Source organism: Bos indicus, chromosome 24, assembly GCF_029378745.1.
Source record: "Bos indicus isolate NIAB-ARS_2022 breed Sahiwal x Tharparkar chromosome 24, NIAB-ARS_B.indTharparkar_mat_pri_1.0, whole genome shotgun sequence".
NCBI classification, from domain to species: Eukaryota; Metazoa; Chordata; class Mammalia; order Artiodactyla; family Bovidae; genus Bos; species Bos indicus.
This window is the reverse complement of record NC_091783.1, coordinates 40910840-40925274: the sequence shown is the minus strand read 5'-3', so window position 1 is coordinate 40925274 and position 14435 is coordinate 40910840. Positions and strand designations below refer to the sequence as shown.

The following is a 14435-nucleotide window of genomic DNA, read 5'->3' as shown; positions in this document are numbered from 1 at the left end:
GACAACAAGTGGAGCAACCAGAACACCGTCATCTTCCCTGACTTTCCCATCCTTCTTGTCACTGTCCCCTGCCTGGCATGACCCCTTATTTCAGGAGCTGAGTGGGGGTGGTGGTGATGGATTTCTAGACTACCTGTGCATTTTTTCCTTTTCAAAACAACCATTTCTGTTAAAGATCACTGCCCTCAGTCAGGACTCAGAGCCACTGTATCCAGAAGCAGGGCAGTGAATGTGGGGTTCCAGGAGTGTCTCTGGGTGCCCACAGGGTTAGGAACCCAGAGGAATCCATCAGAGGCCTCCAGAAACTTGTGGGGGTGGGGAAGAAGAGAGAGGAGCAGAGAAGGAATGGAATCCAAGTGAAGTATTTTCCAAAACCTTCACAACAAAGCAAAATGGAGCTTGAGAGAGGAAAATGCTATTCTTCAAATGGCAGTCAGTGAGTAAATCAAAGCAAGCAGGGGCTACAGCCCAGGTGCCCTGGCGAAAGCAGGTAGCCTGTGCATATGCTGCCCCTAACAGAGCGGCAGGTTCTACGTCACAGCGGTTAGGACAACACTAATTGAGGAATTAAGTACGCGGTAATCAAATGGCAACCCACTCCAGTATTCTTGCCTGGAAAAATCCATGGACGGAGGAGCCTGGCAGGCTAAAGTCCGTGGGGTCGCAAAGAATTGGACAAGACTGAGAAACTTCACTCTCACTTTCAAGCTCCATACCCTTGACGGTTTGTGTGTTAATGAACAGTAATTAACCTGCAAGTCCCTGTGTTCCATGCAAGTCATCATCGTGATGGGTACCTGCAGAATACTATTTTCCCATAAATAGGAAAAGCTCCACTAAACGACTACGTGGCAAGAACACTCCACTCTGCCAAGAAACGTTTTGAAATGCTACACATCCTAATAAAGATCATGTGAGCAGACAGGTTGTAAAAACAAAGGGATGCCCAAGAGAACAGATTATATTTATCCGATATACACAGGCCAGTGGTGTTCAGTTGCACTGAAAACCTTCCCAAACCCAATAACTTACAAGACTCAGATTCTGACCGAGATGAGAACTGACTCAGGATCTTGCAGCCAAAGATACGGGAGAAACAGACATTGTTGACATAAGTAAGGGAGGATCAGAGACAGGAGAGATAGGAGGCGCTCAGCACAGCACCCCCGTGCCTGCCCTCCCCCACCCAGCGCACCTGCCCCCAGGGGTAGGCAGAGCACCATGATGGCAGTGCCAGGGCTACCTTGCTATAATGTTCTGGTGGCAAAGCCCTGGGTTCTTCCCTTTCAGTGTTTCAATGAATGATTTGTTGCCGGAAACTGTTTTCATTGCACACTTTCTGCCACGGCACCAAACACATTTAAGGAGTGACTGAGCAGGAAAAAGTATCAACTATTATCCACTTCTCCTTTTTTCTGTTTTCCACAAATCTGAATCTCCATAAATTACCACCATTTAATGAGAGATGAGAACATCCAAATTGTGCTTTGCCTTCCTCTTCCCGCCTCGCCCTGTCTTTAACTTAGTCCTGTAAGTAGGAAGGCTCATAAGTTTAAGTTGCCCAAACTAAAAACCGATTTCATATCCAAATCCAGTTCTGTCTGATGCAAAGCACGTGTTCTTTTACTAGATGATGATGCTACCCGTTTTGAAGCAATATTATAATGTGAAATCATAACAGTATAAAATGAAATTCCTTAAATGACTTCATTCACCAATCTTTACTCATGAGATCAAAACTACCTTCAAAAGTGTAAAGAGCCTCTTATGGAAATAAAGTACTATATGAATATAAAGTATTTTAATATGGTAGTATTTTAAGCATATGGTCACTCCACATTAATTTGCTAGATCTTTATCATGTATTAATATCTTGTAGCCTAAATAATGGGAGTGTCTGGGGGAAGCAGATTCCCTGGGCAGTGAGAAAGGGTCTCAAAAAGGTGTCACTTCCTTTATTTATTTTTTTTAAAAATATTTATTCTGTTTTGTTGGGTCTTCGTTGCAGCATTTGAGATCCTTAGTTGTAGCATGCCAACGCCTAACTGTGGCACTGGGATCTAGACACTGGAATGTAGCCAGTGCCAAAACTAAACCCATGCGCTGGGCTCTGGCAGCTGTGGAGGGTCCCGAAAGAGTTGAGTCTTAGAAGTTCTGGGTGGGGAAGGAAGAAGATTAGGGCAGAGATAAGCAGGATGCTCCTTCTGATCTTGTCTCGAGGCCAAGCAGACCAAGGGAGGCTCTCATGCAGGTTCCAGATGGGCACCTGCCGGGCCTTCTCTACTGTTGAGATTTGGCGTATGTGCTCAGTCATCTGTGCAACCCCATGGACTGGAGCCCACAGCTTCCTCTGTTTATGGGATTTTCCAGGCAATACTGGAATGGGTTGCATTTCCTGCTCCAAGGGATTGTCCCGACCTAGGGAATGAACCCATGTCTCCTGTTGTTTCCTGCACTGGCAAGCGGGTTCTTAACCACGAGTGCTAATGTAGGAAGGTCTCCTTCAAAAGGACTTTCTCAAAACACTCAGCCCCTTAGCTTCATCCATCACATAGACCCTCCTGACACCTACCTTAGCCAAACCCACTTCCTTTGCTTCCATTTTAATCCAACAAAAGAAGAAACTTTGTCCTAAAGGCCATACTTTTTAATTATGCCCCTGACAGGTTATCAATACATTTATAAAAAAGAAGGATATGCAGTAAGTAGAGCATTTTCCTCTGGAGGAAAAATTACTGTTTACTCTTTTTTGTTTTATACATAAAAATAGCACATAGGCATTGTGCAAAATTTAGGATATGACATCTGAAGGAAAGAAAAACTTTAGTCACTAGCTGGGGCTATATTACTTTTTCATTTATTTATTTCACCATATAGTTTAATTATGTATGTGTAAAGTGAAAGTGTTAGTCACTCAGTGGTGTCTGACCCTTGTGACCCCCATGGACTGTAGCCCGCCAGACTCCTCTGCCCATGGGAGTTTTCAGGCAAGAATACTGGAGTGGGTTGAAATTCCTTTCTCCAGGGAATCTTCCTGACCCAGGGATCGAACCTGGCTGTCCTGAATTGCAGGCAGATTCTTTTACCATCTAAGCCAACAGGGAAGGCCAATTATATATACATATTTATGTATTAATACATATGTATTTAATTTAAAATTGAATCCAAAATGATGCTTTATGATTTTATACCAGTTTAATCCACTTAAGAACATAAGCTTATATATATTACTAAATGATCTTTTGTAATGTTATTCTTAATGGTTGCAAAATGACTTTTTGTATTGAGGTGGCATACATTAACTCATCCTCTATTGTTAGAAATGTAATACTGTCTCTGATTTTTCATTATTGTAAACACACTGCCATGAATATACTTGTAGCTAATTAGTTGCAACCGGTCTTCATTATTTCCTTAAGATGAATTCCTAATAGTAGATTGCTAAAATTAGACTTATCTAATTTTTTAACACTTCTAAAATGTATTGCCCAAGTGCACGCCGAAAGGATTTTAGCAATTTACATATGTACTGCTGGCTTCCCAGGTGGCGCAGTGGTAAAGAATCCACCTGCCAAGGCAGAAAATGCAGGAGAAGTGGGTTCGATCCATGGTCCGGGAATGTCCCCTGAAGGAGGAAATGGCAACCCACTCCCATATTCATGCCTGGAGAATGCCATGGATAGAAGAGCCTGGTGAGCTACAGTCCATGGGGTCGCAGAGAGTCAGACACAATTGAGCACTGAACACACACACACAACACAGAAAGTTAAACATCCTTACAAACAGTACTTCCTGCCCTGCTACAGATGACTTTCTATTTTCTTAACTTGATATATACAAAACAAGTTTAACTTTTTAGCTTTTTACTCATTTCTCAAGGTAATATACAACAAAGCTTTAATATATTCCCTATCCAAGAGCACAAACTTTCTTTACCTTGGTCTAAAAATACCAATGCTTCTTACCCATTCTCCAATTAGACTAATAGAAAAATGATTTATATTTTCAGAAGTTATAGGATATTACAAAACAGGAAATGAAAAATAAAGGGCATACCTGATAAAAGTTAGGCCAGAAGGTACTGATGGCCAGTTCTGCCCTGTTCCATGTACGGTTAGGGTCTCCAGATATATTCCAGATAGGGCTCCCCAAAGGCCCATTATTGACCTTCACGTAGACATTGAGTGACCCAGGGGCAGAATTACTCTTGCTAGACACAAAGTAGTGAAAGTCAATGCAGTGGGTGTCATTCTCCTTCAGCTGAGGTAGGAGGAGGTGGGCTCTCTGTCCCTCAGGTCTCCCGGATGTGTTCACCAACATGAAGGAGCCTGCAAAAAAAAAAAAAAAAAAAATCAAAGGAGGGTCACAATATGAAAAACTACTTCCTGTTCATTTCTGAGAAGCCATCATCATGTCCATGGGTCAACACTGCAATTCTACACACTTGACCTTGGCTTTCAAAGTCCTCTCTCTTTCACTTCTTTTTACCCCCAAAGTGTTCTCAAGATGAGTGGATGGCAAAGCCCCTTGATGTCACTGTGATTAGTCTCCTAAGAAACATGCATGGTTTTCTCTGCACTGTTCAATCTGATGGTCACTAGCCACATGCAGTTTTTTTAAGAAATTAATTAAAAATCTGTAATGTTGAGTCATATTTAAGATTCCATATATAAGTGATATTATCTGATACTTGTCTTTCTCTCTCTGACATACTTCACTTAGTATGATAATCTCTAGTTGCATTCATGGTCCTGCAAATGGGATTATTTTGCTCTATGGCTGAGTAGTATTACATTGTGTGTGTGTCTGTACATATCACATCTTCTTTATCTGTTCATCTGTCAATGGACATTGATGTCTTGGCTATTGTGAACAGTGCTGCTATAAACATAAGGGTGTGTGTATCTTTTTGAATTATAGTTTTGTCCAGATATATGCCCAGGAGTCAAATTGCTGGATAATGTGGGGAAGGAATGGATTCAATGGACATTAGTTTGAACAAACTCTGGGAGATAGAGAAGGACAGGGAAGCCTGGCATGCTGCAGTTCATGGGGTCTCAAAGAGTCAGACACAACTTAGCGACCAAACAACAGGGAAGGAATATTTGGGAGCTTGGGGTAGGTACATGCAAGGTATTACATACAGAATGGATAACAAGGTACTACTGTACATCAGAGGGAATGGTATTAAATATCCTGAGATAAAGCATAATGGGAAAAAATGTAAAAAAGAATGTGTGTGTATATATATATATATGTATATATATATGTATATATATATCTGATTTTCTTTGCTATACAACAGAAATTAATACAACATTGCTGCTGCTGCTAAGTCACTTCAGTCGTGTCCGACTCTGTGCGACCCCATAGATGGCAGCCCACCAGGCTCCCCCGTCCCTGGGAATCTCCAGACAAGAACACTGGAGTGGGTTGCCGTTTCCTTCTCCAATGCATGAAAGTGAAAAGTGAAAGTGAAGTCGCTCAGTCGTATCCGACTCTTTGCGACACCATGGACCGCGGCCTACCAGGATCCTCCATCCATGGGATTTTCCAGGCAAGAGTACTGAGTGGGGGGCCATCGCCTTCTCCGTAACACAACATTCAGTTCAGTCGCTCAGTCGTGTCCGACTCTTTGCGACCCCATGAATCGCAGCACGCCAGGTCTCCCTGTACATCACCAACTCCCAGAGTTCACGCAGACTCACGTCCATCAAGTCAGTGATGCCATCCAGCCATCTCATCCTCTGTCTTGCCCTTCTCCTCCTGCCCCCAATCCCTCCCAGCATCAGAGTCTTTTCCAATGAGTCAACTCTTCGCATGAGGTGGCCAAAGTACGGGAGTTTCGGCTTTAGCATCAGTCCTTCCAAAGAAATCCCAGGGCTGATGTCCTTCAGAATGGACTGGTTGGATCTCCTTGCAGTCCAAGGGACTCTCAAGAGTCATTGCAAATTGACTGTACTTCAATTTCAAAAAGATAAATAAAAAAACATGTATAATATCATATATGAAATGAATTGCCAGCCCAGGTGTGATGCATGATACAGGATGCTTGGGGCTGGTGCACTGGGATGACCCAGAAGGATGGTATGGGGAGGGAGGTAGAAGGGGGGTTCAGGATGGGGAACACATGTACACCCGTGGTGGATTCATGTTGATGTATGGCAAAACCAATACAATATTGTAAAGTAATTAGCCTCCAATTAAAATAAATAAATTTACATTTTTAAAAAAGCACTCAGCACCTGGATTAAAAAAAAAAATTCTATAACACTGGAAGTTTAGGTCCTCAGCCACACGACCCACACTTCAAGTACTCAACAGCTACGTGGGGCCAGGTGCTGCCATATCGGGCTGTGCAGATTTTGAATTTTCCACCATCTCTAGACAGCACGATTCTATCATGGTACCACCACTAAAATTTCCATATAATCTAGAGAAAGGGAACAGGCCGGTCTGGTTTGAGGAACCTTAGAAACTGTATAGACAAGATGATGTTCTTTGTCGTCAATACAGGATGATTTTCTTGCAGCTCGGCACCACTGCTCCTCCCCCACTGCTGGCACAACTGGCTCCTTGCCCAGAGGTGGGGAGGGTGATGAAGTCTGGTCAGCGGTTGTGTCCAGGGAGGATGGTCATTCACAGAAGTCTCTGTAACTCCTTTTATCTTCTCATCCAGGGCACTAACCCACCCATTAGTGACCAAGAGTTTCCATATTGATGCAAGCTTCCCAGGCACCCTGATCTTAGGAAAGGTCACTTGAAAGGTTCAAGAAATGGCAACTATAATAATGACAGGAATTTTATATATCACAATGCGTAAGATAAAATCTTCTAAGATAAAAGGGAAAACTGGTCATCACAAGTCTTCTTTAGCAGAGAGGGGAAAATGTATTGAAATTCTGAGGGAAGAACAAGTAAATTTGGAGAATCAAAGTGAAAAAAAAATACTGCTCAGGGTGGTTGGACGTTTCCACTGTGGAAAATGACTATTACCCTCAGTTGACTGTTCCTTTAAAAATTTCCATCACTGTGAACCATAATTTTCAATTTACATGTATGAATGCTTGTGGGTATAGGGTTGGCCGGAAAGTTTTTTGGGGCTTTTCCATTACATCTTATAGAAAAACCTGAACAACTTTTTGGCCAACCCAATATATTTTAGTAAACGCTCACATATATCTATAAACATACATACACAATCCTAGAAAAGGTGCAGAATTTTTCTCTCATCTACATGCTGTGGTTTCTTAAACAGCAGAACAGCAAAATGAGACTACCTTTCTCAGAGAATTATTAGGAGAACTAAAAAAAAATGTAGATATATCCTTTAAAAATTAATAGGCTATTATTAAGCGATCAATATTACAGAATGTTTGCATCTAGTTGTTAGCTCTCAAGACCGCTTTCCTAGATGAGCTCTTGCTAATGCCATTCAAGAAAAACAGGAACTTCATCACAGAGAGACCAGGAAGCATCTTATCCAGGTTTAAGGATGAGTCAGTGGCAAACCCCGAACTTAAAGCCTCTGAGTTTCCATCCCATTACTCATCTCGCTACACTCCAATAACCCCAGGTTTCCTCCTGTGCCATGCGAGCACATATGGAGAAAACAAACCCCTTCACGACAGTGAAGGAAAATTACAAGTGCTATTTGAAAATACAGCAATTTTTCAAGAGATGAATGTTATGTACCTGGAAATATGAAAGCTGAGCCACAAGGGAGGGGCTAGGGAACATATATTTCAGTAATAAGGAAGAACAGCAAACGTGGTTTAAGAAAGAGATGGGGACAGAGAGACTGAATGTGTGGAAGAGAATGTGACCGAAATGATTGGGGTTAGCTATATTCTACAAAATGGGGCGGGGGTCTCTTCAAGAGATGCAGGGTTGACCAACCCCATCACAAACTTATAGCTGGCTATGGTATTTACAACAAGACTTAAAAACTGTACTCTGTTGCTTTTAGTAAAATAAGAAAATTGATTCCACATTCTGTCATTTGGGGCTGTGGCATTGGCAACATAGTTACAATGTCCAATGTTCCCACTGATGAGGCCAAGGTGTGACATAGACTTGAAGCCGACTCTGAAACACCAAAACCTTTAGTATCATCACATTGTCAAGAATATTATTTCTGGACTTCCTTGGTGGTCCAGTGCTAAAGAATCCCCCCGCCAATGCAGGGGATACAGGTTAAATCCCAGGTCCAAGAAGATTCCACATGCTGCGGAGCAATAACTACTCACGGGCACTCACCCTAGAATCTATGCTCTATAATAAGAGAAGCCCACTCACTGCAACTAGAGGAAGCATGCGTGCATCAGCTAAGACCCAGTGCAGCCAAAAGGAAAGAAAACTTTAAAAATATATAAAGAAAATGCACAAAACAAAACATACAAAAAAAGAAAGAATATTATTTCTTGGAGTGTTTCCATCACTTTCATGTGGTGACCAGAGGTGGTAAACGCGTTGATGCGCATACAAGGGAAAGGTCTCCTGTATCTGGGGAGGTTGGATCTGGACGCGTAGATGAAGGGTCTCTTTACACAGGTTGGGTAAACTGGGTAACTTCCTACTGTAGTTGTTCAGGAATCACTGGAGTTCCCTAAGACACCATTTTTCCCACTACACAGCCTGTCCTTCAATACTGACCCCATTCAGCTTCATCCCAGCACAGAATGCTCTGTCAGCTTCTTAAGTGGTCTAAAGTATAGAAATATTTTTATCTTGAGGTCAAGATGAAATTCAGGTGTTATGAACTGCAGGTACGTAAATGATCCTGACTTACATGTGTGTGTTGAGTCACTTCAGTCGTGTCCTACTCTTTGTAACCCCATGGACTGCAGACCTCCAGGCCCCTCTGTACTCGGAATTCTCCAGGCAAAAATACTGGAGTGGGTTGCCATTCCCTTTTCCAGGGGATCTTCCTGACCCAGGGGTGGAACCTGGGTCTCCTGCATTGCAGGCAGATTCTTTACCTTCTGAGCCACCAGGGAAGTCCTCCTGACTTGTATACTTTCTCCTTTTTTCCCTTTTTGAGCCAGAATGTCATGTTACATGGCATGTTGCTGCAATGCAAATTAGCTAATAGGATTAGCAAACAGGGGCGTGACATCTATAGAACAGCAGAGTCCCTTCAGCTCAAGTGCAGATGGCTGGATGGCATCACTGACTCGATGGACATGAGTCTGGGTGAACTCTGGGAGTTGGTGATGGACAGGGAGGCCTGGTGTGCTGCAATTCATGGGGTCGCAAAGAGTCAGACACGACTGAGCGACTGAACTGAACTGAAGGTTTTAGAGTGATCAACAGCAATTTTTCTCTTCAGTAAAGGGCAACGTGATGCCCATTCGACAAAGCTAAAACTCCTGCAGAAATATCTTCGCTTAGGGTCAAAAGCAACATGAAGTTCGGTGGTTCTTCGGAGCTATTCCTCTTTCTACTCTGTTAAGCTGCCTGGGAAACTACGAGCCTAGATGAAAAAGCCGCAAAGGTTCTGCTCCCCTCCTGAGTTCAGACAAGCCCGAGATCTTAATGTTTCAGTTGGCATAAAGCGGTCTCCAGCTGAAAGGAGTGACTCCCTGGGCCCCCTCTAGTGAGGAGGAGGATGAGAGAGTCCTTAGCACAGGGCAAAGGACGGATTCTAGAGTTAAGGAGATGCGGGTTTGACCCCTGGTTTGGAAAGATACGCTGGAGAAGGAAATGGCAACCCACTCTAGTATTCATGCTTGGAGAATCCTGTGGACAGAGAAGCCTGGTGGGCTATAGTCTACAGGGTCACAAAGAATCAGACATGACTTAGCAACTGAACAACAACAATAAACTGTTGCTATCGGTTATACAAAGATGCATAGATTTGAATGGTCAGCGCTGTTTTTCTTACAAGATCTAGCACTTTTGAAGTGCAGTTTTGTGCAGTTAGGCCGAGGGTTTCCAAGGACAGGTGTGTGACGTTGGTCTAAGCTCCTGCTTGACCTGGACCATCTTCCTTCCTAACTTCCTTCCACCCTCTGGGTCTGGACTGTCCCCACAGTCACAGGCAAAGGTCTTCCACCTCTAAACAGTCCAGAAACTACCCGAGTAGCTCATCCACACATATTATTCTTTTTATTGAAGTACAGCTGCTGTACAGTGTCATATAAATTACAGGTGTACCATAGAGTGACTCAGTTTTAAATGTTTCACTCCATTTATAGATACTGTAAAATACTATTCCTCATGTAGTACAACATAACCTTTTAGCTTATTTATATCTAAGAATTTGTACCTCTTAATCCCCTACACAGTATTGCCTCTTCTTCCTTTACTTTTTTAAAAAAAGTTAAACTATTTATTTATTTTTGCCTTTGTCTATAGGCAAAGTTGGACCTTAGTTCCCCAACCAGGGCTTGAACCTATGACTCCTGCATTGGAAGCGTGGAGCTTTAACCACTGGACCACAAGCAAAGTCCTACTCTTAACCTTTTTCTCTCCTTAATGGTAACACCAGTTTGTTCTCTCCATCTGTTCTCCATGTTCTCCATCTGCTTCTTTTTTTATTACACTCACTAGTTGTATTTTTTAGATTCCACATACAAGTGACATCACATGGTATTTCTCTGTCTCTAATACTAATTTTAAAAGAAAAAGTCTCTCTTTATTGAGTACCTGTTCCCTGGGGTACTGTCTGCTGAGAAGTCCCTGTTTTCTTCCTCCAGAGTCGCTCAACTGCTACATCTATGTAGCCCTCACAAATAACGATTAACACATATAAAGGCACTTTGGACAGTGTTTGCCATATAACACAAGCCCAAGAGTTACTGACAATTATCATCACGTTTATTGTGTACTTTAGACCTTCTAATGCCAGGCTTCTCTAAATCGTCTTCAAGTCTTCAGCATTTAGCTCGACATATTTCCACCTGCCTGTCCAAAACCCAACTGGTGCTATCATTTTTCACCCAAAATGGTAACGTTTAAGTTCCCTTTCTTCAAAGGAGAGGAACATTATTACTGAAATTTTAGAAAATTTTCAACTCAATCAATCTTGCCCCTACGTTTAAGCTTTGGGAAGGAAACCTTTACTTCTGTATGTGGTCATGAGGAATTATGATGTGGCTTCAAGTCTGTTGTTGAGTCGTTAAGCCATGTCCAACTCTTTGCAACCCTATGGACTGTATCCCACTGGGTTCCTCTGTTGACGGGATTCTTCTGGCAGGAATACTGGAGAGGGTAGCCATTTCTTCCTCCAAGGGATCTTCCTGACCCAAGAATCGAACCGGGGTCTCCTGCATTACAGGCAGATTCTTTACTGCTGAGCCACCAGGGAAGCCCATCAAGTTTGGAAGACTACACTTCAGCTAACACTAGTACTTCCTGCCCTAGTGTTATATGGTGAGTGTGCAGAAGAAAGTGTGAACATTTATGTTTAGCATCTTCTAGCAACTCTGGACTCCTGGAGTAAAGTCCCAGTTGTGCCTAAAGGGATGGCAGGTCAGAGGAACAGGTGCCTTTTAATTGTCTGAATGTATCACCTGCCTATTATAGAAGTAAAGTCAACTCACAAACTGATGTTAAAGACTTCAAAGCATTCACATTCTAGACTATTAAGTCTGTTTTTAACAATGCCCCTATATGGTTGAATATTTAATTTTCAACGTCTACTTCAATGTTTGGACTGTGATAAAATGCATTTTCAAAGAGTCATTGGATCCCCTTTGTCGATATGTCCTTACGACAATCTTTTACCCTACAAAAATGCCCAACCTGGGAAAATAAATAAAAGAAATCAGGATTCAAATTAACATCAAAATTCTGTTTGTGTTCAAATAAAAAAACACCCTTAAGTCACAAGTACAGAAATGAGAGAGTATAATGTTGCAGGGCAAATGGAAAGAAAGATCTCTACGGAATGGAGTTAGCTTCAAAAGGGGCTGTCTCACCAGGCAGCTCGGCAGGTCTTTAAGAATCATTATTTTGGTTTCTCTGAAAAGGAAAACTTTGTTATGAGAACATGTGATGTTCGTATTCTCAACTCTTTGGGTGAATTAAATTCAGCTTAATCATACCCATTGGCACATGCGTGTGATTAGTCTATCTTCCATCATTGTTGGTGATGGAGGCAATGATGACATATAATTAGTTACTCCCTTCTACCCCATCATTAAAATCTGCACTGGTGTTCCAGGCTCTAGATTTTTAAAGACTGAGGAAACTGCAGGGATTCTTCTGCAAAATTCGAGAAACTCGGTGCACAGGACAGATGTGTTAGGAAGAGTGTGCTATTCAAAACCTTGGCTGACAGAGAAGCAGCATCTGATAACTTGAGAGATGGAGTATTTCCTGCCGTATCAGTAAACAAGGATGTCACAGGCATCAGTGATTGCAGCCTTCCAGTGTGAGCCTCAGGGCATCCAGGAAAGAGAACAATACCTGCGATCTAGCAGTCTTCAGGCTTCAGCCACTCCCTACGGTAAGCCCCAAAGGAGCTCAGGATGTGAAAACACAGGATACTGACGCAGAATAGCTAAAATGCCTATAAAAGGAAATGACTTCAGCCAGCCCAGACTCTTGCATCTTCCCATACATAGAAAAGTGCTAAATTCCTTAACTTGGGATGTCTAGTTTTCCTTAATTCGTAATACTCTTTTGATGTTCAGACGACCTGCCCTTTGTTGCAAACCTTCTATATAACCTGGCTCCTCCCCTCGCCTCCTCCTCAGAGTTCTCTCTACATTACTTGAGATGCTGTCTCTCACGCTTGAAGTCTTAACAATTCCCACCAAATAAAATACAACTCTCAACTTTTGGGTTGTGACCATTTTTTTTAAGTTGATATGATGCCCTTTTTCATGAGAGTTTTGTGTTGACCATATGTGCATCTGAATGTGTGTGTGTGTGTGTGCGCTCACAGCATCACGCATGTATGCTGCCCTATAGCATGTGTCTGGTCATTATACTCAAATTTCCTATTCTACCCGATTTCATTTTGCAACATGAATAAGTCATGGCCATAACCCACATGGATTTCAGAGCCCATGACTGCTTTTAAGGCCTTACGGAAATAGCCCCCTGAGACAATCTGAAACTGAGCTCTGCCTGCTCAGTTAAGAAAGCCTTTTCTTGTCAATTTGTAATTCTAAATTTGATCTCATCCTTTAAACAACAAAATACTACATCCCTCCCCTGTCTCCCTCAGCCGGTACTAAAATGGTCCTAAAGAATATGTCTTTTCTGATGGGAAACCTTGTGAAATAGGGAAAGTGAAGCCTGCAGAGAAATAAATGAACTCAGGAGCAAATCTCAAAGAGAACAAAACCGCTGCGGGGAGGTGCCACCAGCACTGTAGAAACACTTATTAGCACCCATTTCAGCCTGATGAAACTGCTCTCGCCACAACCACTCTCCTGTCCTGCAGACCAGCTGTCAAGCCTCCTTCCTGGGGCACAGGCTCTTTTGTGCTCCTCTCAAAAATGTCACCTGAGCACACCTATGAAATATGTGTTTTGCAACCACTAGAGAAGAAAACTTCTAACAAAAAAATTCTCCCTTCATCCAAATGTCCTCTCTCCCTTTCTATTTTTGCCCTCTCTCTTCTTGCCTTTCTGATGGATTCTCAATAATTACTGAGCAGGAAGAACATCTGTGACTTGCACTGATTTTTGCCACTCTCCTAAAGTGCTGGTGAAAATACAGTAAGATGGCAGAGGAGCAACACCAGCCCACAAGGAGGCTCAAGTACACTCTCCAACTGCACGATCTCTTCCCTCCTATAGAGTCTAGCATGTGCTCTCAGCAGGAGGGAAACTGGGGACTCACGTGACCTGGCCTCCTTGCAAGTCATGCTGGCCAGTAAAAGGCAGTCTGTGCTCCTCAAGGGAATTTCACATCAACATAAGTGTTATGAAATTAACAATAAGCACAGCTCAGCTATTTACAATAGTCAGGACAGGGAGGCAACCTAAATGTCCATTTACAGATGACTGGATAAAGAAGTGGGGGACATTCTATCTATCTATATAATGGCATACTGTGTGCATACATGCCCATTCACTAAGTCGTGTCTGATTCTTTGTGACGCCACAGACTGCAGCCCATCAGGCTCCTCTGTCCATGGGATTTCCTAGGCAAGAATACTGGAGTGGGTTGCTATTTCCTCCTCCAGGAGATCTTCCCGACCCAGGGACTGATCCCTGAACCCACGCTCCAGAGACTCCTGTGCTGGCAGGCAGATTCTTTACCATAATGGAATATTATTCAGCCATAAAAAGAATGAAATAATACCATTTACAGCAACAGGAATGGACCAAGGAATTATCATACTAAGGGAAATAAATTAGACAAAGAAAGACAAAAATCATATGGATATCACTTATATATAGAACCTAAAAAAATGATATAAATGAACTTATTTACAAAACAGACATAGATTCACAGACTAGAAAACAAATTTA

General features: G+C 42.4%; 1 protein-coding gene across 6 annotated transcripts in view; it reads right to left on the bottom strand.

The window, feature by feature from the left end:
• PTPRM (protein tyrosine phosphatase receptor type M) overlaps window positions 1-14435 on the bottom strand; it is a 666464-nt gene that overhangs the window by 417194 nt on the left and 234835 nt on the right. For all 6 annotated transcript variants that reach the window (XM_070778532.1, XM_070778534.1, XM_070778533.1 and 3 more), the window contains exon 3: window positions 4057-4328. In XM_070778532.1, coding sequence (XP_070634633.1) covers window positions 4057-4328 — 272 coding nt within the window. The remainder of the gene's footprint in view (window positions 1-4056; window positions 4329-14435) is intronic.